We start from the raw sequence: 26,782 nt of genomic DNA on the forward strand, positions 1-26,782 counted from the left end.
GGGGCACCATCGCCCCCACGTCTAGTTTGTTTGAAGTTGATTTGCAGGATAATTTAGAGCGCAATTGTTCTGACGTTACATATATAAAAGGCCAGTGTTCGAAACGCTTCAAAATGTCGCAAATACATATCCTCGGCAACGGTATTATTAGCGTTGTTAATGTTATTGACCTTATTATCATTTTGGTTCTTTTCTGGAAGCCGCATCTCTCGGAATATTTATGAATCGGATAGTTTGGGGTGAAGGAAACGTGCGTGTTCAGAGATTGGACCCCACAGACGGCGGCCGCGCGGCCTTAGAAGGGACCTGAGCACCGGCACATTCAGTGCGGGGAGGGCGGGGGGGGGGCCTCGAGGCCGGGGGAAGAGGGAGCTCGGGCCCGGTCCCCACCAGCCCAGGGTAACAGGATCTCGCATCACCCGTGTTGCCCCCTGACCTGTGGGTGGCCTGGCATCCCCTCCCCTCAGGGTGTCTCCTGGCCTCGCTTGTGTAGGGGGTCTCCTCACCACTCAGGTCGCCAGACCCCCACTCCACTATGAGATATCATGACCCCGCCCCCTTTGATGTATGGCTTCTCCTGACATGCTTCACCCCCTCCTGCCCCCTCTCCAAGTATCCCCCATGTATTGTGCTCCTCTAGAGACTGCAGACCTCCCTTTATCTCTGGGGCCCTGTACGTGTAAGCTCTGCTCTTCTCAGGGGACCCCTGACATAACTCGTATCTGGGGGGAAGCGGATGGCGTCTTTCCCTTACCTTTTCCCTTACATAGCTTTATAGCGCTTTGAAACATTTCACCTGTGTATAAGCGCTTTACCAATAAACAATTACAATTACAATCACCCATAGACCCGGGATCCCGGAGTTCCCCCTGCCATCTGGGCCCCCCCTAATCCTGGCCGCTTACCCCCGCCTCGTCTCGCTCCCCCACTCAATGTATCCCCCATGCACTTTTCCCTTCCCCTCTACCCTTGCACTTGCGCGATCTGAATGACACCTGGCCTAGTAGGATCGTTGTCTGTCTCCCCTTGTTACACTTGTGTAAAGGCGCGTTACAAATGCCATATCATATCATTAGACCCCCCCCCCCCCCTCCAGCAACGAGCCCCAGCGCCGCGTCTTCTTTGGCTTTGGCTCCGCGATGGTTCTGGCACGGCAGCCCTAGCTCCATGCCCCAACGTGCTGCCTTTTTAATTAGTATGTGTGTTGCCGAGCACGCGCACGCTCGTGCACGCGGTGTGCGTGCCAGGCTCGGGTCCCCCGGGGTGGGGGCTGGCCGGGTGCCTGGAGTGGCGCTGCTTGTACTTTGGCCACATGATCCAGGGCCGGGAGCCAATCAGGGAGCGAGGAGGTGAATATAAGTGGCGGCCTCGCCAGCATGCGGCTTACGGTGCTCTGCCTTCAGCGAGAAGAGGGGGGAAGCCAGAGGCTGAGGTACCTGCGCAATCCCTGCAGAGAGAGCAGCGGGACCTGCCCCAATCCCGGGGGAGAGCTGCCTGATCCATCTCTGCACTATCCTGCGCCGAGAGGGGCGAGAAACCCGCACGGCCCCGAGCAGACCCCGCATCAGAACCCTGCCCACCCCACAGGTAAGGACCCCCGGCGAACCTAGCAGCCAACCTGGCACTCAAGGAGGAACCCCGCTGCACAGGGAGCGGGTGAGCCCGGCGAACGGAAGCAGGAGGAGGGGGCAATGTGCAGCAGGACAAGGGAGCATAACGCGAAGAGAGGAGGGCCCTGCGGTAGGCAAGAAGGGCTGAAGTGCAGAAGGAAAAGGGCTGAAGTGCAGAAGGAAAGGGCTGAAGTGCATATATAAAGTGCAAAAAGAAGGGGATAAAGTGCAGCAGGAAAGGGTGAAGTGCAGACGGAGAGGAAGAGCCGAACAGCAGCGAGAGATGGGAGACTTGTGACTAGAGCTGCCCCTCTACCCATCCCAGTTCTTCTTCCCTCCCACACTTGCAACCACTGGGGTGTGACCCCTAGGTGCAGCACGCCCTTACTTCCCAGCGGGGCTCGCACTTTATACATCCCATGCACCTACACGTATATAAAGTGCAAAAAGAAAGAAGGGGATAAAGTGCAGCAGGAATGGGTGAAGTGCAGAAGGGAATAATGTGGCGAAGTAGTGACGGGCGTCCGGAGAGAAGGAGATACGGTGCAACTTGGCAGAAGGTGCTGTGAGTTGATAATGGGGACATTAAGAATGTTTAAAGTGTATTATAAGAGAAAGATATAACGTGCAACAGGAGTGTGGGAGTGAGAAGTGAAGCAGGGGTAGGGAATCCGAGAAGGAAGTTCAGAAGACGGGGGTGAAGTGCAATAGGAGAGCTGATGTGGGCGACGTGCAGCAGGACGGAATAACCGGGTAGCGGAGAAGCGTTAACAGGAAAGGATAGAATAAAGTGCAGCAGGAGCGTTAAAGTGGGAAGTGCGGCAGGGGACGCCAAGGATGAAGTGCGGGAGAGGGGGATGACGTGCCATATGAGCGTAGATGTGGGCGAGGTGCAGCAGGAGAGAATCGGTGTGCAGAGGAGAAGGTTTAACACATAGAATAAAGTGCAGAGGGACGTTGGAAGTGCTGCAGGGGAGGGGGAGTGTAGTAGGCGGGGGTGACGTGGAATAGGAGAGTAGATGCGAGCGAGGTACAGCAGGAGGGAATAAGTGCAGCGCGAGAAAATGAGAGAATAAAGTGCAGCAGTAGAGGGGAAGCAAAGCATGAAGTGCAATAGCAGAGCTGATGTGAGTGAGATGCAGCAGGAGGGCATAAGTGCAGCGGAGAAGGTTTAACAGATAGAATGAAGTGCAGAAGGACTGTGGAAGTACTGCTGGGGAGGGGGAAGTCAAGAGTAAAGTGCAATAGGAGAGTAGATGCGAGCGAGGTCCAGCAGGAGGGCATAAGTGCAGCGGAGAAGGTTTAACAGATAGAATGAAGTGCAGAAGGACTGTGGAAGTACTGCAGGGGAGGGGGAAGTCAAGAGTAAAGTGCAATAGGAGAGTAGATGCGAGCGAGGTGCAGCAGGAGGGCATAAGTGCAGCGGAGAAGGTTTAACAGATAGAATGAAGTGCAGAAGGACTGTGGAAGTACTGCAGGGGAGGGGGAAGTCAAGAGTAAAGTGCAATAGGAGAGTAGATGCGAGCGAGGTGCAGCAGGAGGGCATAAGTGCAGCGGAGAAGGTTTAACAGATAGAATGAAGTGCAGAAGGACTGTGGAAGTACTGCAGGGGAGGGGGAAGTCAAGAGTAAAGTGCAATAGGAGAGTAGATGCGAGCGAGGTGCAGCAGGAGGGCATAAGTGCAGCGGAGAAGGTTTAACAGATAGAATGAAGTGCAGAAGGACTGTGGAAGTACTGCAGGGGAGGGGGAAGTCAAGAGTAAAGTGCAATAGGAGAGTAGATGCGAGCGAGGTGCAGCAGGAGGGCATAAGTGCAGCGGAGAAGGTTTAACAGATAGAATGAAGTGCAGAAGGACTGTGGAAGTACTGCAGGGGAGGGGGAAGTCAAGAGTAAAGTGCAATAGGAGAGTAGATGCGAGCGAGGTGCAGCAGGAGGGCATAAGTGCAGCGGAAAAGGTTTGCCAGAACACGATAGAATAAAGTGCAGCAGGAGTGTGGAAGTGCTGCAGGGGATGGGTAGTCGCGAGTGAAGTGCTTTAGGAGAGTAGATGTGGGCGGTTGTAGGTCAAAGGGTCGACAGGACAAAGGATCGACACCGAAGGGTCGACAGGACAAAGGAGCAAATCATGTTTTTATTTTTTTAACGTTTTTTGAAACGGCGGGGGTCCCCCCACCACTTTTTTTTTGCTAAAAATCACTTTTTTTCCCAAAACGAAAACCTAAAAAAAATATATATAATTTTTTTAAAAAAAATCGATCCTTTGTCCTGTCGACCCTTTGGTGTCGATCCTTTGTCCTGTCGACCCTTTGGTGTCGATCCTTTGACTAGACACCGATGTGGGCGAGGTGCCGCAGGTGGGAATAAGTGGGTAGCGGGGAAGGTTTAACGGGAAACGATGGACTAAAGCCTAGCTGTAGCGTGGAAGAAACAGAAAAGCAACTCCAGGAGATGAAGTGCAGCAGGAGGGAGTTGCAATTAAAGAAGTGAATAAAGTGCATTATGAGGGGGAGGGGATAACGTGCAGAGTGCGGTTATAAATGGAAAGAATGGCTTCAAGAGGAGCTGAAGTGTAGCAGGAAAGCGTATGTGAGAAAGTGCAGTGGGGTAAAGTGCTGTAGGGGAGTGGATGTGGCCGAAAGAAAAATTTGGGTGGGTGGTGGAGGAGTGACGATTTGCTTTGCTAGTCCGAATAAACACGTGTTGTTGTTCAAGATGCATCCGTGGTAACCTTAACCGCTTTCACGTAGTGCTGAATAATCTAGGGGTATCCAACGCGTGTGGCGTCACCTCATGTAGCAAATGACCGCGCATACCATTGATGGGATGGGTGCATCACCTCCGTGGCGTGCTTTATTATGTAGGAGGCAGAGTTGCCGCCTTCACTTGAAGTTGATTGTGACCTGGCCCTCTTCACGAGGAGACCCGCTGCCACGCCTTGTGATCCTCGCATTTACCCACTGTTTCTTGGATGTGTGAGCGTGTACCTCCTCGCTGGCTCCCTTTCTTCCCATGTGTAGTGGTTTGATTGTGACCTGATCCTCTTCACGAGGAGACCCGCTGCCACGCCTTGTGATCCTCGCATTTACGCATTGTTGCTTGGATGTGTGAGCGTGTGCCTCCTCGCTGGCTCCCTTTCTTCCCATGTGTAGTGGTTTGATTGTGACCTGGCCCTCTTCACGAGGAGACCCGCTGCCACGCCTTGTGATCCTCGCATTTACCCACTGTTTCTTGGATGTGTGAGCGTGTACCTCCTCGCTGGCTCCCTTTCTTCCCATGTGTAGTGGTTTGATTGTGACCTGATCCTCTTCACGAGGAGACCCGCTGCCACGCCTTGTGATCCACGCATTTACGCATTGTTGCTTGGATGTGTGAGCGTGTGCCTCCTCGCTGGCTCCCTTTCTTCCCATGTGTAGTGGTTTGATTGTGACCTGGCTCTCTTCACGAGGAGACCCGCTGCCACGCCTTGTGATCCTCGCATTTACCCACTGTTTCTTGGATGTGAGCGTGTGCCTCCTCGCTGGCTCCCTTTCCACCCACGTGTTGTGGTTTGATTGTGACCTGGCCCTCTTCACGAGGAGACCCGCTGCCACGCCTTGTGATCCTCGCATTTACCCACTGTTTCTTGGATGTGAGCGTGTGCCTCCTCGCTGGCTCCCTTTCCTCCCACGTGTTGTGGTTTGATTGTGACCTGGCCCTCTTCACGAGGAGACCCGCTGCCACGCCTTGTGATCCTCGCATTTACCCATTGTTGCTTGGATGTGTGAGCGTGTGCCCCCTCGCTGGCTCCCTTTCCTCCCACGTGTTGTGGTTTGATTGTGACCTGGCCCTCTTCACGAGGAGACCCGCTGCCACGCCTTGCGATCCTTGCATTTACCCACTGTTTCTTGGATGTGTGAGCGTGTGCCTCCTCGCTGGCTGGTTTGATTGTGACCTGGCCCTCTTCACGAGGAGACCCGCTGCCACGCCGTGTGATCCTCGCATTTACCCACTGATGCTTGGATGTGTGAGCTTGTGCCCCCTCGCTGGCTCCCTTTCATCCCACGTGTTGTCATTTAAGTGGCATTCTGTTCCCGAGAGATGCACAAGGCGCGCCGCTGCCGTTTGCACGGACTCCAGCCTGGTCTGAAAGAGAGGGGTGGGTTAGGCTAGTGGGGACGGCAGAGGGGTGGGGGCATGCCTGATGGGTTTGCGCGTGGCCATGTGCTGTTGTCCTTTTGATCGTGATGCGCATATCGGCTCTTATGCCCGACATCCCTGCGCACAGATCCTTGCTGTGTTACTCACCCGCTCTAGTTTCTTGTGTGCTTGCCGAGTCTCGGAGAGCTGCGAGCCGCCTTAAGGCGCCCTGCTATTGAAATCTAAAACGCGTGGTATAATAAACCCATCCCACTGCACCCGCCTGCCCTGTTTTTTCCCCCTTTAACTAGTTTCTTCAGAGCTTCAGCTGACAAGTTAATACACAATGTCACATTGTTGTATAGCCCTCCATGCCAGGTTCTCCGCGCTTCCAAGCACTGTAAAATGGCACCGGGCGGATGAAGGGCACCGTTGGCCCTGCCGAAATACGGTCTTGCGAACTTGGTTGACCCCATGTCTGATGCAGGCCCTATATAGCTGAATTATATCTAATTATTGCCACCACAGGAAGTCGCACAACTTCGCGCCCTAACATTTTTGGGAAGTCGAAGTGTTGCCGCTTCGTTAGGTTCCTGCCCGCAGTCTCTCGATGTCTGGGGCAGACATTAGGAAGAGCAGCTAAGTGGACTAGAGTCCCCATCTAGGCGCTTGAATAGGCGGTGTGGGGACTCGGGGAGCCGAACAAGGGCAAAACACTTGACGAATACACATACTAGCATAACGTTGTAGCTACCTACGGAGCTTTTGAACATACTCGCCTTTTCTAGAACATGAAATCCCCTTATTTTTACGCTGGGAATGAATTGGTAAAATACCCTCATACTTATCCACGAAAACCCGATACGCAAAGTGCCGGCACGTCCTCATTGGCTATCAGAAGTATGTTGTAATGGGTCCTTCTAGCTGAGTGGATGACATCACTGTGCAGGGAATGTAGTGATGTCAGTGTGAGTGGAGTGTTGGTGTGTTGTGATCTGAAGCTGCATTCTATGCTTGGCAGTTGGAGGTATGCTGACTTGGAAAGGACATGCCAATGTTTTGTTCCTGGCAATTGAACTACAATAAACCTACTTAATAACTTACCTGCTAGTTCGGGTGTCCATCAGCTTCCAAGTTATTACAAAGTACACGCCGGATGGGGCATGGCGTGCCATCTTGACGGGTTTGCTTCCGGAAGCTGACCTTCTGAGGCTCCACAGCAGGAACTCATCATTTCAATACGCTGACATACACTGACCTTTCGCTACCTGTCCTATTTTTGGAGCAGAGGCTTTGCTAGGGGTGGGGGCGCTAAGGGGGCTATAGCCCCGGGTCTTTTGGTTGTAGCCCCGGATAGAAGCTATGGGGCTACAAACAAAAGGCTAGCTAGCCCCCATCCCCAACAGTTCCGACATTAGCATAGCGCCAGATCTTTTCCAGACCTAACTCCCCTGTTTTGGAGGCTTTTTGTGTTTTTCCGGAATGTAAAATCGCCTCAGAGGCCTTACCTGGGGGGTGTTGTGAGGAGGCCCTCTCCAGCCTCTCCCACTAGACCTCACCAGTCTACTCCAGACATAGGAACGGCCCTCGTTGAAAGGCACCGTCTGTGCCCACCCCACACCACTCACACATGCCGAACCCCTTCCTAATCCCCTGGAGCTTTTGGCACTAAGTCATGGTTCCGAAATACGTCATGGCCATGCGACAGTTTGTTATATTGCGAACTAGAAGTGTAAAAGTGAGGCCTAGCACTTTTATGTCTCCATTTCTCGCTCTGCTCCATTTCGCAGCTCCGATAAGGGCGTAGGCCCGGCAGTTACTTATTTAAAGCATTTCATTGTTGGCAACTGCATCCACATGCGTACATTTTTAGGCAATTGAAATATTTTTAGGCAATTGAAATAGCACCTGCATGTCGGGGGAGGGATCAGAAGAGGGGGGCAGGACACAGCTTATTTTCGCAGCAGTCCTTAAGTGTTTGGTTTCAGACGTGACAGAGTTAACTGCTTTTAACATTGACGTGTTACCAGAATAGTATTTTTCGGATGTGTGAAGTAGAGGGTGCCCATCGCAAGTAAGTTTGCCCCTCCCCCACAGTCTCTGAAGGTAGCCCCTCTCCCAACACGTGAAGGTTTAGCTCCTCTGCTGCCCTCAAATTTTAGTCTTCTTTCACCCTTGCTGATGAGCCAGCGGAGGGGCGCCGAGATGAAAGCTTTGCCTTGTAGTCCTCCGCCCTCTTGTGAGTGCCCCTCATTGTATGCGTACAACAAATGGATTCCTCCTCGGCTTTGCACCTGATCAAGACCAGGTGGATTCCATAGGAAACATTAGTCAACGCCACCTGCCAAGCGTGTTAGCAGGCAGCGTTTATTTTTCCACAAGACGGAGTGGAAAATGGAAAGAGTAACAAACTAGTTTGCCTCGCTTTTCCTCTTTCCTTGTGCACGCGGCCTCGTGGACCTGTAGAATTGCATGCCGGAGGAATCCACAGCATATAAGTGCTAACGTTGTCTGTCAGTGGTCGAAGTGTACAAAAAGAAGTAGTGGAACTATGTTCCCTGCTGGCCTGCACCCACTCCCCACAAACCCCATCATCACGCCCCCTCCCACACACAATACACACCCCAAACACTTGCACCTGCTGTTTAAGGGAACGTTCAGTGCAGTGCACTGAAAGGGCAAGTTTGAACTTCTTCCTACCGTTTTATTTTAAAATGAAACCATTCCGGAACAGTTTATTTTTAAAATAAAAGTATAGGCGCTGTGAAAGGTAATTTAAAAAAGTAGAGGACCACTGCTCCTGACCGCTCCCGCTCACTTCGACCTCTGTTGTCGGTCCCCTCTGTGCGATTTACAGTTCTTGTAAAGGGACCCCACTAGGGATTCTAGGGAATACTTTCCAGGGCTCATTTTGAAAGCCCTGGAGTGGTGAAATGAGTCGTAAAAGGCTTACTCCAGTCTTTGCGTTTATTTTCCCTCTCCAGGACATTTACTTCACTTTTTGCAGGCCGCCACTCTGCCTGCAAATCCGCTCCATTTTACCCCAGCATGAGATTTTCCTGCTGGGAAAAACAAATGGATTCCTTATGAATCCGCCTGCATTTAGCACCTGCTGAAAGTAGGCGGATTCCATATGAATCCATTGTAAAGGCCCTGTGTAATGGGCAGGCCACATTTACCCTTTCCTCCAAACATAGGAGAGCAATGAGTACATGCGACACTGCATTTCCACTCAGTTTTGTGAAAGTGGATAAGTGCACGCAGGGGACACAGCAGCATGGAAGTGCGAACGCGGGTTGTCGCCTGCGCACAAATATCCCCTCTAACAAAATGCCCTTTATGTAAACAATGGCAACACTTTAAAACCGTAAAGGGGAAACCGAGATTAGAAGTGGGCATTGGTGTACATTGAAAAAAATGGTAAGCATAGCTCTGAAAATCTGCTTCTAATTATTAAAATATGACGTTAGCTAGGATGGATCTAAAGTGACTTATTTTCCAGAAGATTATATACAGAGAAGATATTCTCCTTTTCCAAGAAAACATATTGATTTAGCATGAAAATCTGCTGTCTGCAGCTACACCCTGCACCAAATATTATTTGCTGTACCCTTTGTCAGATTTACCCAAGCCCTTCGTATTTCTATATTTGCCCCATTGTCAGGGCGCCTCCCTGCCTTTTGTGTTACAGCATTGGTTTTGCCAGGCTAGACCACTCTGCAGCTGATACAGGCCTCCTCTGAGATTTCTTTGCAATACGTCAGCTTCCGTTCTCGGCTGCATTTACTTTTTTCTTCTGAAAGGGGGCAGCAGGGAGAACCCCATTCGACAGTAGGGCTTCCAGTGCTTTCACCAAGACATCTGCGCTCCCATGGGTCTGCTCTGGCACAGACAATCTGGGCTGCTGGCATGCATTGAAAGGGGCGGGTTCAAAAACCTTGCTTGGGAGGGTTTATGGCGAAAGAAATAAGACATAGTGGTTTGACCTTTAGCAGAAAATGTAATATGCCAGTCTCTTGCTTCACTATATCAAAAACATTGAATTGTGACACGTCCCTTCTTTCTCTTTTGCAGCTTCGGACACCTCCAAAGATGGCCGTCTTTGTGCTGCCTCTGGTGGGAGCCCTGTCAGTCAGCCAGCTCCTCCTCATTACTGCCATCTTTTGCCTTGCCGTCTTGGCCCTCTGGTCCTTCCACCAGAAGATCCCAAGAGGGCTGAAGAGGCTTCCTGGACCGAGGCCTTACCCACTGATTGGCAATGTTCTGGAACTGGGTAAGAACCCGCATCTGAGCCTGACGGAGTTGAGCAAGGTCTACGGAGAAGTGATGCAGATCCAGATCGGCATGCGACCCGTGCTGGTGCTGAGTGGCCTCGACACGCTCAAACAAGCTCTACTGAAGCAAGGGGATGACTTTGCTGGCCGGCCAGATCTCTTTACATTCCGCCACATCGGCGATGGCCAGAGCCTGACCTTCAGCAGTGACTCTGGTGAGGTCTGGAAGGCCCGCCGCAGGCTAGCACAAAATGCCTTGAAAACCTTTGCCGCCGCACCCTGCACTGGATCCTCCTGCTCCTGCTTGCTGGAGGAGCACATCTGCAAGGAAGCAGATTACCTGGTCAGCAAATTTGTAGAGATGATGGAGACTGATGGCGGCTTCGATTCCTTTCGCTACATCGTCGTCTCAGTCGCCAACGTCATCAGTGCCATGTGCTTTGGCACCCGCTACAGCCATGAGGACCAGGAGCTGGTGAGCCTGGTGAACTTGACCGATGAGTTTGGGAAAGCCGCAGGCTCCGGGAACCTGGCCGACTTCATCCCACTGTTTCAGTACCTGCCAAACCGTACCATGGACGTCTTCAAGCTCGTCAACACCAAATTTGTGGCCTTTGTGCGTGGACTGGTGAACGAGCATTACCAGAGCTTTGATAAGGTAAGGCTGGGGAGAGGTTTCTGAAAAGCAGGCCCTGATCCACAGATTCTCAAAGGGGGAGGTGGAGGAGGGAAGTAAATGGTGCGTAAGGGAAAAGGCATTACAAGATGCATTGAATCCCTAAGCGCAGGCAAAGGTAGAAACAGAGGCAGTCTAGTCTCCAGGCCAAGTCTGCTCCTTGAGAGCCCCGCAGCAGATGTTCAGAACGAACTCTGAACATGTTACCCACTCCCATTTAGATTCATAATATAATCAAATTACTTTTCTGCGGATATCCTGAAAAGACTGAGTGGATTGAGCTGTTAAGGGCTGGACATCGAGACCTTTATCTTAATGAGGTTGCTTCCCCAACAGAGCAGGGACCATTGAGGATGTGGCTGTGGATCTAATGGAGAGGCGCCGAGACCAGCAACTCCTCCATTGATTAACCCCACTCCCTCCCTCTGGCTCTTCTCTCACTCTTCCGTGCTTGCCTTTCCCTCGGTGCCTGCCTCTCCCCTTCACTCTGTTTCTGCTTCCTCGCAATCCCTTTGCTCGGGCCTGGCCCTCCTAATTCCGGGCGAGGGGGGTGATTTTATTCTGTTGTCACGTGTATAGTTCACATCTGCCATTACTTTGACTTGCAGTGCATTCAGTTAGTCTGGTGGTATCACAGCACAGCCCCCCTGATGTGCCTAGCGTAGGACTATAATGGGGGCGTGCATGGCCTGCCTGTCTCTCCCTATGCCTACCGCTGTGCGAGAGCGAGCGCGAGAGGTAAAGCTCCAGGCCTGTTTGGTGTGGCCTCCGCATTATCTGCCACTCTAGGCTCCCCCCCCCTTTAGTTTGGGCTTCATTTTCCCCAGTCTGCTGCTCTCAGTCCTCAGACCTGCTCGCTCTCACCTGCTGACCTGTTCCCCCTTAGGACAATATCCGGGACATCACAGACTCTCTGATCGACCATTGCCAAGAGAAGAAAGTGGATGAGAACTCCAACATCATAATGTCTGATCAGAAGATAGTCAACATTGTCAACGATCTCTTTGGGGCAGGTGAGGTTTAATGCACTTTGCTCATTTCATTTGAACTGATCCAAGTCCTGAGAAGCCCCTGCCAGGAAGACACTGGCACACATCTGCTGGGAGGAGCGCTTTGTCATCGATGAGGGCTGCCGTTACTTACAGACCAATGTCTGCAGGTGCCAGATGATGGTTGTGGTCTTAAGGGGTTCCGTGCTGGGCGGGATTTGGCCCCCTTGGTCCTCCATGTGCATGACTCCGCAGGTCCTCCCCATCGCCGCCTGGCTGCAGCCTTCACAGTTCTTTGTTTGTTTCCTCCGTTCAGGGTTTGATACCGTCACAACAGCCTTGTCCTGGAGCCTTATGTACCTTGTGGCCTACCCGGAAATTCAGAAGAAGCTGCAAGCAGAGCTTGGTAAGTGCGCTGTGTGTGCCTCTAAGCCCCCTCCCATAGAGACCCTGCAAGGCCTGTGTAGGAGAGTGGTCTAGATCCTAACCTGCCCTCCTGTGCTCTGCAGATCATGTAATTGGCAAAGAGAGAAGACCCCGGCTGTCGGACAGGGCCGCGCTACCATATGCTGAAGCTTTCATCCTGGAGATGTTCCGCCATTCATCCTTCTTGCCTTTCACAATCCCACACAGGTAAGTCCTCCCTTGCAACCCGGTCCTGACACACAAATGCATTCCTCTTTAAGTCTAAGCATTTGGGGTGGGTGGACCTTCTGTGGATTTCCCTATATACCTGATGTAGACCCCCACCTTGAGACGCGTGGCAGGGGGGGGAAGATGCAGCCGCATTATGCGCCCATCCTAGAAACGCATGGGATAGGGGAAAACAACCACCAGAGGCCTCCATTTTGGAAAGGCAGGGGATGCAACTGAAAACACTGACAGAGCTGGAACCCAGGAGGGCTGGGACATATATTGCAAAGATCTTTGTGGGTTGACTAGATCCTCAGATCTCAGTGAAAATTGATAATGATGTGTTGTTTATATAGCCCTTTCACCAATGCACTTTACATAGAACATGTTTACATACAATATCACCCAAATGAAGTTGGTACTCATTGATCGACCATAGAAGAATGAAAGGCTGAGTTGGCCTTGCCGGGATTCGAACCTGCAGCCTGCATATAATTTTGTATATATGATGAAGAGGTCGGAACGTTGTTAAACAGGTGAAAAAGTACAGTGTATGTTTGTTTAAGTGAAAGATCAAGGCAGATAAAGATACTGAATAGGGTTTATTGGAGTCCTGAAAGAATGTTGAAAAGGGGGATGGTAGATTCAAATACGTGTTGGAAATGTTTGTGTGATGTTGGTACACTTGAACATATGTTCTGGTATTGTTCTAGAGTTCGGGATTCTGGTCTGATATATGCACCATGTGTTTGCTGGTTTTTGGGAACTGCCATAGATTTGGATTTTAAGACAATGATTTTGGGAAGTAATGATCTACTGGAGGATCTTACAATCCCACAAAAGAAGTTCTTGTTCCGAGGGCCACTAACTGGGAAGAGGTTGATACTTCCGGAATGGAAATCGCAAATGATGCCAAAGTCGTTAGATTGGATATCGGAAATGCATTCTATTGCAAATATGGAAAATGTGTTTTTTGCGAAACAGAAGAAATTTCAATATTTTGAGAAAATATGAAGAAGATTTCTTGAATTGTATTAGGATTAACTTTTTATTTGAACTGTTTTTTGTTTTTATTGTTTTCAGGAGTGTGAAATATTGTGGTGTTATATTTGTAATGTTTATTAGCTTGTATGTATAAATAAATAATGCACACAAAAAAAAGCCCAACCAAAGGGCTAGTGATACCTTTATGGTCTAACACGCATATTAAGATGGCAGCTTTTGAGACCCTATAGGTCCAGTTCTCGGGGTGTTGAAATACACGTGAAACAGAACCTTCACATATAAGGCGGAGGCTGATTACAAGTTGGTGTGTGAAAGGTACACGTGTTGGGTGAACACAGGAAGGGAGGACACGTGCCTTCATTATAATGCCATCTCATGATTTGCTAAACGGAATTGTCTAGTTTGATGCATTTGTTTCAATAGGATTTGACAGTGTATGGGATGAACCTGCAGGCTTGGTTGTCCAACTCCAGACCTCGAGGGCTGGAATCCTCATGGGTTTTCAGGATATCCCTCATATTCATGAAGAAACATTAGCATACATTTAGAATCATTTTATGCAAATGTATCTCATGATTATTAATGATTGGGATCCTGAAAACCTGACATGGATCTGGCCCTCAAGGCCTGGAGACATTTTAATTACAGTATTATCATACTTGATAGAAAAATATTTGACCTTTTCAATTTGACCGAATTTTTGATCGTTTTTTCCGTTAAATTAAATACATATATGGGGAGGGGTAAGGGAATAGGTGAAGGTAGGGGAAGTGGAGGGGGGCGAGGGGTTGCGGGTCTCCACCTGCGTTTCCGACCCAAAAAAGTAGGTCAAACATTTTCGATCAAGTAGACCTAAACCTTAATTACTGCATGTTACATTCAGAAGAGTCACATAAAAGAAGTGCACATGTGCCTGTTGGGAAGCCCCTATATTGCATGTGGAGCAACTCAGTTTGAAGCACTCAGTATTCTCCATGGCCCATCGGTGTCGAGTCCTTTTCTTTACCCAAGACTCACTTCATTAAGCACAACCGAAAATGCTATCAGAAAGCATGCATACTAAAGAGCATGTTTCCTCCCTGTCTGAGTTCACTTAGCACGTTTTCTTTTCACACCCTGCAATAGGTGGTTAGACTATTCCATTTGCACTATAACTGCCTGCCCTGAAAGGCCAAAATGAGTCAGCCTAATCATATTTGATTTAATAAAAAAAAATTCTTTTCATGATAGTGTGCTCTGCGAACGCCCAGGGACTCATTTTAATTAGAGGCGTAACGTGAATGAAAGGTTTTTACGCCTTTCATTCACGCCACGCTTTCCATCATTTGGAAGGCGTAGAGGAGGGGCGGAACGTAGCTTGCATTTCCACCACCTCCTTTCTTCTCTGCCATACAAATGCGTGCAAATGCTGGGGATCTCTATGCAGCCAGCCGGCTTCACGCAACAGTAAAAATTCGTCAAGCTCCATAGGAACACATTGTAGACGCTGACTGCCATGCCCGCATGGCAGGCACCATCTACAATTAAATGCTGCCTACCAGGCAGCGTTTACAATCCAGCAGCGGGGAGCCGCCTACTTGTATGTCTACACGTAACAGCCCCCCCCCAACCCAGCCAAATTATGATTTGGAGAAGAAGGAGATCCTCACTGTTTAGAGCTACAGGATTTCCACCATCTCTAAGCGGCTGCTCTAAACTATACCTTAACGTGCACTTATATTGCGCTCTTCCCACCGCCACACTAAATACATTGAATAAGTGAACTTAAATGGGCCATATCAACATAGTCCATGGTTAACGTGAAAAACTGGTGTGCTTGGGGCTTCTGAGGACTGGATTCAGAGACTGCTGGCAGAATCATTCTAATATTGCCGATCTCGACGTAGCTGAGATAAGAACTAGACACTTCGATTGCTCCCCTTACTCCGCACAATCGCGGATAGCTGTGCGCGAGCAGAAGAACTAGGAGTTGTGTTGGTGGTAATTGATCAACCCTTAGGCCAAGAACTTGATATCTCCATTCAGCTCACACTGCTCGAGCTCCATCCCCTTTGTAGAGGTGCTGCCATGTGAAGGGCCAGTCCTCCGTAGTACCCGTGTAACTTAAACATGTGCATCCCTACAACCCCTAGACCCGTTTGGGGGGTGGGTCTCTAATTTCTGTGGTTGGCCAAAACTCAGAGTGATTGAAGGCCGAGGAAGGTGCTGTTTGCAGCAGAGGCTCCAACAGCAAATTAATCAGGAGTTCCTCCCACAGAAGCATGTGCAAACTCTTAAAAAGTACTGTGCAAAAACCACATGGCCTATTAAGCGACCACACATTTGGCCTGCAGCCCTTTAACTCTGACAGCTTGTGGTTGAAGCCTCATGATGACATAGCTTTTGCTACCGCAGACATGTTTTGCGAGCAATGATCGACTGCCCTAAATCTGATCCATCATTTTTCTAAACAATTGTGTAAATCCTAAGAAAATATGAAGCCTGCGATGGAAGGAGGCCTAATTCAGAACAGATTCAGCTGGGAGGCTTGTTAATTTAAGTCCCTGCAGAGAATTTAGGCTTGTGGCGGGAACCATTGCCTCAACAGCACAAAGATACCGTCTGTTATGCTACTGGGACTTACAGTGCGCACCCCCTGCTATTTGCAAGGTCTCCTGCCGTTCTGACGGGTCTGAAAGAGAGGGCGGTGGGCTAGTGTGTAGAATGCAGGCTGCTTCCCCAAATAGGGAAAACCCAAACAACGCATACATAACTCCAAAAGTCCCGTACCCTATCGTTGCACAACATGTGGTGCGGCTCATCTGATTCCAGTTGTGTTCTATGGCTGATTTCAGTTTCTCTTGTGTTTTAGTGTTACATTTGAGCTTCATGTTAGTTTTAGGGTTCGATTTCAGTGTTTGGTTTCAGTTACAGACTATCTTGAAATGATTGTGATTTTTTTTGTTGCTCTTAGCATCCGATTTCAATTCGTGTATTTGATACTGACATCATTCTTTCGAGTTTTCTACGAGTGTGTACTCTAATTGGAAAATGTTACCTTCTGTCCTTAATCAATTACATGTGCATTTCAGAGGGTGATTTCAGTTTGTACTCGTTTTCGTTTTGATTTCAAGGCGGAATCATTGTTGGGTTTCAGTTAATTTCAAGTTAGTGTCCGTCCTGGGAGTGCAATTTCATGGTGGGTTCAGTGTTTGAATTCACTTTAATGTTTCTTTCAATGCAGGCTCGCACTGACCTATAGGACAACAGGGCAATGACCGAACCAAAAATGCTAGTGTGTGGCAGTTTTTTTTGGCCCAAGTGGGCCACTTTTTGTTGGCCCATGCGGGCCAGTTCAACAAGTTACTTCACCACGCGGATGGATAGTAGTTTTCACTGGTGTTACTGAATGAATATTCTTTAAAATGCCCAATTTGCATCACATGTTATCAAAAACCTCCCCCTTGGGTACTACTCAGTCTGTCACAAAAAGGAATGAAGTACCATTTGCAGCTTTGGGACACTTTTTCATTAGTGCGTGATAATTGTTACACCCCAGTCTGACCCTGTTTCAGTGCTTTAGTTCAGTACAATCTTTACTTCAATGTGTGATTTCATATCCTTGTTGGTGTCCGTTCCAATGCGCGTTCAGTGTTTCGGTTCAGTTTCATGGTAGTTTCAGTTAGTGAATGTGTGATTCAATTTAATCCATCTTAAATTTGTCCCATCGTGCCATTGACCCTTTCCAAGCCGTACAGGTTTTGAAGAGGCCTCGCCCTAACACAAAATCTCCTGGTTAATATAGGAAAATCAGTCTTAATTTTGGCAGCTACCCACAGAGGCAATTGTTTGCTTCTCTCAGAGCTCCGACTTAGTGGATCCAGTTCTCATGCTGGACATTGGGAGCTCCGAAATTAGAACCTAATAATTGCCTTCAGTTGATGTGTTGAGAGTTGAATTCAGAACATACAATGCCGAAAATCTTGCAAGTCATTCATTTCCTTGCACCCTTTAATACTGCATATCGCATAACTTAAGATGGATCTCCAAGACAAAAGAGTCAATAGCTGGGTTTGATGCCTTCTGGGATCAGCATGGCTTTAATTTTATATTTCTAAGGACAAAACGGAAGGAAGAACAGCCAATCATATTTGTAAGACTCCCAATCTAGAGAAAAGGAGAGAAGGGAGGGAAATCGGACGTTCAATGGACTAACCTGGCTACCAGCTTTAGAATAATTCTATGGCTCCACAGAAGTGATATTTGTTGACTCTACAGTCTGTCAAGTAATATGATATGCTGGCTCCTTATTTTCTGTCTTTAAAAATTCCAACTAAGCACTAAGCGTGCACTTAGTTTATATTCCTTGCATATCACAAATAGTTTTCTTTATCTCGACCTAGTGAGCCTAAAAGATTCTTAAATTCTTCTTGTTTTTTTGTCTTTCAGTACGACACGAAACACATCCCTAAATGGTTACTACATACCCAAGGATACCTGTGTGTTTGTGAACCAGTGGCAAGTGAACCATGACCAGTAAGTATTTGCAAAGAAAGGCGCATCTTACTAGGCCGCAGTGAGCTGCCCAGATTACTGGACATACCATGCTTAAAAGCTACCGATGTCCTGCAGACAGCAGCACGTATCTGGCAGATGGGCTGCTCTTCTGCCTGCCAGAGGGTTCCACTGTAGGCTTACGCCAGCAGAATGATGTCCGCTTTGCTTGGGTGCGAGAGATAATGGCCCCCATTGGACCCAAAACCATTCTTAGATCTTAAAGATTTTTCTTAAGCGTAAGCCTCCCTGAAAGATTCTGCCAGGTTGACTATCAACCTCCCAGATCACACTATTTTCTGAAACTCTAACATAAAGTTGTGATGCTTTGTTAAGACTATAGAGTCTGTGTACCTATACAAAATGGGAGTATGTGATTTTCCCGAATTTGGCTTTCCCCAATTTAAATTAAAACTTGATAACGTATTGAAGTTTCATTCATTATCAATGACCCCACCACCATAAAATGCATTTGAAGGGAACAGAGTACACAATCAGACAGTTCTTTACAAAAGAGCATACAGTATGTTACAATATTAACTCCCGCACTCCCCAGGTATAGATGAACTGCCCAAACTACACTGAAATGTACAGCTAATCCAAGATGTTACCTAGACCTATTTTTTGCATTGATGTATGAAATTTGCTACATAGACAGACACTATGGCAGGAATGATATTTTTCTTTGCTCATTGTCCAACTGAAATATACTTATCATTGTCCCCCTCATGACGCGTTTGGCAGGAATTCCAATACCATTTCTGCCAAATTAATTTACTGTTGCCGTCACTCGGTGGCATGAGTTTGCAGCGGGATTACGAGTGGGGTATTTCTGCATTTCTAAGGCCACATTCCATCAGGAATTGGTTGTATTTACCGTAAGCGATGGTCCCAATGCAGGGGATGTGCACCTCATGGCAATACGGCTCTCACCACTAACTGTGCATGAAATATGACAATACTTCCCAGGCCTGAAGTTAAGAGCCAATCTTGGGTACATTTCGCTTCCAAAATGCACCCTTTCTCCAGGATATTTATTCCCTTTAATTAGGAGATAAGGCAGGTTATCCCTGTTGATGACGGCCCACCTGCCCGAGTTAAATACACAAGCGCAAGGAATGCCGTTAACGAGGCCTGCCTGGGACCATCAACGGGGACACGCCCCCGGCTCGCCGCCCTCGGGGTCTTATTGCCATTACCACCCACAAGTTGAAAGTGCCGCTGCTAGTGCAGTTTCAATACTAAAATAAGGGCCTGAGGTGGTGCAGAGTCGACTCATGTCAACGGTCTACAACCTGCGACTCTCCAGATGTTTTGGATCATAATTTCCGCGATCCCTTCTCATTGACTATACTGGCTCTGATGGTCATTGAAGTTGTACTCCTAAACATCTGGCAAATGAAAGGTTGCAGACACCTGCCCCATGCGAAGGCAGGTAGCCCATTTAAAGTGTTCATTACGAAGATACTAGTGAAGATGGCAAGACAGCAGGTATACTTCGTATCCTCCCTTTTTTTTGCACCCATGTTTGCCCATCAGAGTTGCTAATTGGATGGGTGGTTTAGTTAGAGCAGGGAGCAAGGGTAGGAGGCAGCAGCGTTGAGGGATGGGCAGTTGTTGTATTGGTGAATGGCACGCGCATTTCTGGCAGCCGGATTGGCTCAATGCCCACACCAAGAAGCTAATAATCAATGTTCATGGCTTTTTTTTTTAGTTTCTGCAAAACACACTTTCAATGTTCAGATGAGATGCCTACATATTTTCCTCTAGACTTGCAACTGCAGACTCAAAGCAAAAGTTAAATATGAGAACCACTGACCAGATTGACACTTGCTGTCTTGTCTCATTGTAGGAATATCTGGAAGGATCCATTCGCATTTCACCCGGAGCGATTCCTCTCTCATGATGGGAGCGGGGTGAGCAAGACTGAAGCTGAAAAGGTAATGACCTTTGGCCTGGGCAAGAGGCGCTGCATCGGGGAGTTCATTGGCCGCATGGAGGTGTTTCTCTTCCTCACCACTCTGGTCCAGCAGCTTGATTTCAGCAAGCCTGATGGAGAGAAGCTTGACATGTCGGCCGAATACGGACTCACCATGAAGCACAAGCGGTGCGTGCTGCACGCCCGGCAACGACTCCAAGCTGATAGCTCTGAGTGACCCTCCTGCGAGGATCTAAATTCTCTTCTTGCAAAGACAGAGAGATGCTGTCGTTGCCACTGAATTGTTGCTCCCTAAAACTGTCTTGGCAGGGGTCATAGACAGCCGGAAATTGAAGGGACCAAGTCATGTTCCCATGGCTGACTGTATCGAGTCTCCGGGTGATTCAGGTCTGCCTTAGCTGCTTCCGGCAATCGCTTTGCAACCTGGACCTGGAAAACTGGGGCACCACCCAGTAGACCTCAGCAGGTGGAGTTTGTGTTCACCCAAACAAACCAACGTGAAATGTATTTGACAAAAAGCCATCATGTGTACACATCCGAATGGAACATGAATGCATCCTTGGACGGGAGGACCCCAAAGGGCAGAGGGACATACGCAGGGCCAAAGTGGTGTTATATTTGGCTGGGAATGGCCTCTAATGACTTTTTTCTTGACCTTTCATATGAAATGCAGATTTTTATTGTGGTTATTCTCTGGCAGCTGGGGGGGGGGGTTCCCGATTGGGGTTCAGCAAAAAGGCACGTGCTTGAGAAACTGACCACATATACTGTGTACCCTACCGTGGAATCCCATGTGCTCCTATACCGCAGAGGTACAGAAAACCATTTTATAGGATGTCATTGAGTGAATCGCCAAGAGTGCTGTGACCTAAAGAACTTGCCCTACCTGGATGTATGTGAGTTTACACAGATATGTTAGCCAACCAAAATAGAAAGAAGAATTCATTATCTTCCCAATATATATGTATTATACATGTTATCAAGGGGGCTGTTAAGGTTATAAAAATAAGATAGTGTGTAAAATGAACTGAAATAACAACCAAGTTTCATTGTTTTAATAACCCATTCAGAAAGTTCTTTTAGATGCTGAAGTACAGCGGTTGTACTGTAGATTGTAATTCATTGTGTTACTAGGGCTGGCCGAGAGGACGTGTGGCTCTTTTCAGGAGAAGTTAAGATGAGTGTACAGTATAACTGACACCTGCTATCTTTTGGACAAAAAAGACATTGATATCTTAATCAGATTGTACTGGCCACTGATGAGCCTGCGAGACGCTTCAGGTCTACCAATACATGATGCAACCTTTTCAAACCTACCCGCTGGAGGTGCCCCATTTTATTCTTCATTGTCCTCTTTTGGAATATTCAGTCCTTCTGTCAATTGTCTTCCTCCCCAATGTCTCCGCACCCACCTCTTGATCCCTTTCCCCATGGCAGGGATGTTAGACATAAAGCCGGGGGGGCACTTCAGGGCCCCCCCACTATTCCCCCTCATCTGGGCCTCCTCACAGATAATGCTACCTGCTCTGATCTAGGAGAGCAAAGACAAGGATCCCTCGCTGGAGTGGCATTAGTTTATCTACACTGAGATTCCTCCTGGACTAAAAGCACAAGAGCCTAAACGGTAGACCATGCAGTGATGCGCAAAAATGTGACCAACACAATCAACAGGTAAGATAACCATTGTCTTCAAATAGTGGTGCTTGTTTTTGCATCCCCAGAACTTGGCACCTTTTCATAAACCTAGAAGCCATTTACTCTGGGCTCGCCAACACACCTGGCGCCTAGGACATACCTTACGAGGATCCCAAGCTGGAAACATTTTCAGTATCTAAAACAAAGATAATGATTATTAAACTACTACCTCCCTTTCAGGGACCACCAACCAACCAACTTTCAGCAACCAAGCTAGAGCCAAATAAGCCAAAAATACGAGCTCTTGCAGATAAACAACGCCCAAATAAGTATTGTAAACAAAGTCAAGACGCTAGGGATTTACTTGGAGGCTTCTCTGAGCGCAGAGGCACATGTCACGCAGCTAAATAAAAACTGTTCCTACTACCTAAGACTACTACATAAAATCCGGCCTTACCTGAACGAAGTGAACTGTGCTACAGTTGCGAGAGCAACCCTCTTGTCCAGGCTGGACTATGGCAACGCCCTCCCATTGGGAGCTAACTAGGGCCATATAGCAAAATGTCAGAAAATCCAAAATCACGCAATGAGAATCATGAAAGGAAAAAGGAAATCGGACCATATCAGCGAGGATAGGAGAAACCTCAATCGGTTAACGATTGAGGACAGATTAAAATTGAAAGCACTGACTCTGTCCCACCGCTGTATTTACGGCACAGCTCCTGCCTACCTCATATCCAAACTGACCATGTACGGACCAAGGCGGTCCCTCAGATCCCAAGCACAGGGTCAGCTAGAAACCACCAAGTACAAGAAAACAAATGGACTTGGCTCCGCTTCCACACGAGAGCGGCCACCACATGGAATGACCTCCCATTGACCATCAGACTCGAGACATCCTATAGCTCCTTCTGAAAGAAGGTCAAAACACTACTGCTCCGATAAAGTACACTCAGACCAGTCCTAGCTCACATCGTGACTAGAACATATATGTTAAGCGTTATCTCGTAGCCTGTACGCCTTACTCTTTGAGTTCATGTTGTGCACCCTGATGCCTGCGGGCGACGGCGCAATACAAATAAATAAGAGATGGATGGGAACCAAAAGAGCCCCTGGAAATCATTTTCAAAGTGACCCCATATTACACATTTTAGGCAAACTAGACCCCTTTCCCATAAGAAATTTGCAAATAAAATAGATAAGCACAGCAAAGGGGACCAGTATGCAGAGGCCCACCGAGGAATCCCCAGAGTACCCCGTGGGCCCGTCCACCCCCTGCACACTTTCCGCTAAGAGTCCCACGCAACATTGCTGATGCAGCACCATTCTGCTGTCTTTAGTAAAGGTTTAACGGGCTTGGAAAACTCAAATAAGCTAGCACCACAACATTACAGTGAAGCGCCAAACTGGTGAATATTTGAACATGGTGTAGTGTCTACTGATATTGCCCCAGTTCTGATATTGGCAACTCTATCTTCACTTTTCTTATGTGTGAAATCCCCCCCTGAACCCACTTCAGTGGTTTCAGGCTGGCTAACTTCGCTTGCTCAGTTGCACTAATTTGGGGCTCAATGGTTAGTTACACTGCGACTCTTTCAAAGATCCAATGATGCGGCCTGTGAGAGGTGCATTTCAAACCCCAACCGCCCCCCTGGCCATGTGAGTTTGGCAGCCCTTGCCTATGGACATCCCTTTCATGCTAGCTTCTTCCTCTTACTCTCCCTCTCATTCTCGCCTTCTCCAAGTTCATTACTGTACTACTAATAACAGCTTTATAGGGCTCTCTAGCTAGTTTGGTTATTGGAATTGCACAAAACCCCAATGCCCTCAATATCCCTAATTTGGGAAAATGGCGTCAGTCCTGCTAAATAATTTACTGGTATGACAACATTCCTGTGAATTATGGATGTTGCCAAATGTGAAGGTTAACCTTTTTTACATGTCTAATAAAACATTCAGCGCAAATAACATTTTTATGACGGCCTTATTATGGCATATCTGCGCTCTTGTTACAAGTATAAACCTCTCAATCTCATCTTGTTACCATCATCTTGCCCCTCCATGTCATTACCAATACCATAATCTAGGGTTGACAGTTATGTAACCTATAAGTGTATAACATGCAATCTCCCCCTGCATGAAGCTTGGCATGCAGACCAATCTAAAAGTATTCAGAAACCGTGAATGCGACTTAACGACAGGGTCGGCGCCCCGCTCCGGGGTGCTGGGAAAAGATTGAGAGAGCCTGTTTTCCCTGAGGACTATGAGCGCTCCTATAACCTTGAGAGCATTCTTCATTGCTATGGTTAATTTCCACCAAAAGCTGCAACTATGGGAAGCGGACTACAGAGCTGTGCAGAAAAGGATGCGGCCAATCAGTGATCACCACCTACCTGGTAGGAAGAATATCCATAAACCCAGAATGACTTGGATTGAGGGTCGGAAATTTTTTTTTTGAGGATCATAAAAAAACAACATAATTTTGACCACCTAAAGTTGAGAATGAAGCCATGTTAACACCACCCTGGAGTCTGCCTCACTCGGGATATTGCTTAACGCGTGACATTGTGATTAAGAGAAAAGTGATTCTATGTTTTCATACTGAAGACAGTTGGAGCAACTATTGTATGAAGGAAAATTGCACAACTGTTTAATCTCTGTGAGATAATGACAAAATAAACGTTTATGAACAGAACACATTGCTTTTTGTGGTTTTCTTTGTAAGCTTGGAGATGGTCCTCCTTATCAAAGACCCCTTGCGTCTTCTCAATTCCAGAGTATCCTAGTGCACAAGCTGTATCCCAAGTCCGCTGCCTCCTTCCTTCTATCTGTTAATTATCCGCTGTCCACACGGTCTGATGAAGGACTTCATGAACATGGAGCTTGAGAGAAGAAACCGTGTCGACCTCGCTGGATATGGTGGAGTTGCCACCTACTCCCACATACCATCCCCTTTCCTCCATACTGATCGCATGTCCCCGCATCAGTACGGGACCAGAGACTTTTTGAGCAATCAAAGGCCCATTTGGAAACAGAGCTGCTGTGCATAAACGGAGCATGGCCCTGCCCACCAGCCACACCCACTAATCCATTGAACGGCGCTTGGCAAGGCCTTTTGAGGGCATTGGTGTGTTTTTTCCTGTATCACCCTTATTCTTTTTTCTTCGATTCTTTTTCTCTGGGTGCTCCCACTGGTCTGGGCTACCGGCCTTGCCAGGACAGCTGGGTTTTTTCGTGTTGTGCAAAGTGTGAAATGAGCATCGTCTCTTCTGCTCCACGTGGCATGGCGCCTACAGTATCTAGACCCCAGCTGTGCCTGGGATCTGTGCACTTTGTGTGACATCTTGTCACGGAAAGCTCTACAGGGCGGTCTGTTGTGTTGGGACTTCTTCTTTAAGAAACCTCCACCTCAGAATTTGAAGATGTTTGTTGAGGGCAAGTGGAGAAGGATACTTAAGGCGAGTCCCTCTCTTTTTTTCACAGCACCCTAACCCAATGACTCCTCGCCAAGGGCCACTAGGGAGGGTTCCTAGTGAGACTGACTCAGTTCATCACCAGAGTACTGACGCCTCTATGGTTCCCCCTTGTCGGTTAAATACTAGTCGCTGGGCTAGGGGCTCCTCCAAGTCTGTCACCAGAGAGTCAGTTAAGGTAGCTCTTCTGTGCTCTTAAGCCTGGAAAGGGGCTAATACCAGGAACATTGTTCCAGAGGGCGATAGGCCCGTCACTGGGACTTGCCCGAGGTCCTTCCAGAAACTGCTTCTAGAACTGTGTGACATTTCAATTTCAGAGCATTTCTTTCTGCCGTTGATGCAGATAATGGAGGTGAATACAATAGCAACCAGATAGGCGAGTGCTCCCCAGTTCGGGTTTCTGCACAAGAGGCATCTGCTTCAGGTTCCTCGAGTTCTATTACATCTTCAGCCTCTTAGGCTTCGCTGCCTTCATATTCTTTTCAACAAACATGCTAGAGTCAAGTGTGATTCTCTTTTCACCCTCTCTCGTTCTTCAGGGTCAGAAGAATCTTTCTCTTCACGCTTTTTTTTTAGACCTATGGGCCATAGTACTCACCCATGTTTTTTTCCGATCCTCTGGGGAAAAGTTCTTCCACATCAAGTTTAGTGAGTGTAGAGCATCCTCACATTTAAGGGTCAGAGGAGAGATGTTTCTACAAGTTCCAGAGGCTGATTTCCTCAGCTCTGAGGAATTAATTCAAATGGCTGATTAAGGAGGTCCACGATGCCTCAGTGGTAGAACCACTCAATCTTCTCAGGAAGTAGACCTAGCCTTCCAGTTATCGTCCAAATGGCAAATTGAAATGGGCTAAACATCCATAATGATATCTTGGGTGAAGTCCTGAAGATATAGGCAAAACCTGATTCTGTTCACCCTTTAAATAATCATATTGATGTTGCTCTCTATAAGCTAGTACCACCTATGAAACATTGGGCCTCATTAGGACTCCGGCGGAAAACATGGTGCTATTAGCAACACGGTCGATGCCGGAGTCCGCTATGGCGGAATGGGGAATTACCACCCCATTCGAAGGTTGGCGGTGCGGTAATTCCCCATGCCACCATGGCCCTTCCCCATTCCTATTTTTGCCCCATAGGGCATAATGGGAATGGGGAAGGCAGGAAGTACGGTACCGCAAATTGCGGTACCGTACTTACCTCGAGAGTCCCTTTGCGGGCCCCTTCTTTAACGGCTGGTCTAGACCAGCCGTTGAGGTTGGGTCCCGCAAAGGGACCTTGTAATCAGGTGTTAAGGGTTTAACGGCGCCGACACCTTTTACAGCGCCGTTAACCCCTTAACGCCAGGGTTGTAATGAGGGCCTTTGTCTAGGTTTGCACCCCCAGACCAATCTTCTGTGGCCATGGTCTGGAACAAAGCATCTACATCTTCTGCCCACAAAGATGAAAGACAACTGGACAAGTTTTGAAAAAAGGTATACCAAAAAGTATTCCTCTACGTCAGGCTAACCCCAAAGCTATCCTAGCTACTTCCAACTAGAAATTGTGGGATGAAATAGCTAACTTTGGGCGTTTTCTCCCACCAGAAAAATGCCTAGCTTTGAGATCAGGTATGGTGGCGGCCAAGTGAGTCACCACTGAAATAATGGAGTCCACAGTACATTACACAGATACTTCCTATAGGGGCATGATTCTATGAACAGATGCAAGAAGACAAGCTTGGGTCCGAACTGTCAAGTTTAATCAGGGCATACAAGATAACATTTTCGACTTACCCCTCGAAGGACTTGAGCTGTTTCATGGCGAGCTCAATAAGAAACTGACTTCTAGTCAAACGGCCAAATCTTTGACTAAGCCACCAACTAAATAGTGTCAGAGTTTCTCCAGGCAGGACAGGTT

The 26,782-nt window shown here is 48.1% G+C and overlaps 1 protein-coding gene across 1 annotated transcript; it reads left to right on the plus strand.

Annotated features, from left to right (window-relative positions):
- The first annotated feature begins 1,385 nt into the window (after positions 1–1,385).
- Positions 1,386–20,814, plus strand: CYP1A1 (cytochrome P450 family 1 subfamily A member 1). Its single transcript, XM_069624319.1, has 7 exons — positions 1,386–1,587; positions 9,801–10,658; positions 11,563–11,689; positions 11,982–12,071; positions 12,175–12,298; positions 17,732–17,818; positions 19,689–20,814. Exons 2-7 carry the CDS (start codon positions 9,819–9,821, stop codon positions 19,990–19,992), a joined length of 1,572 nt encoding a protein of 523 aa, XP_069480420.1. The 5' UTR covers positions 1,386–1,587; positions 9,801–9,818; the 3' UTR covers positions 19,993–20,814.
- Positions 20,815–26,782: the final 5,968 nt, after the last annotated feature.

Source organism: Ambystoma mexicanum, chromosome 11 (genome assembly GCF_040938575.1).
Source record: "Ambystoma mexicanum isolate Mex_15411 chromosome 11, UKY_AmexF1_1, whole genome shotgun sequence".
NCBI classification, from domain to species: Eukaryota; Metazoa; Chordata; class Amphibia; order Caudata; family Ambystomatidae; genus Ambystoma; species Ambystoma mexicanum.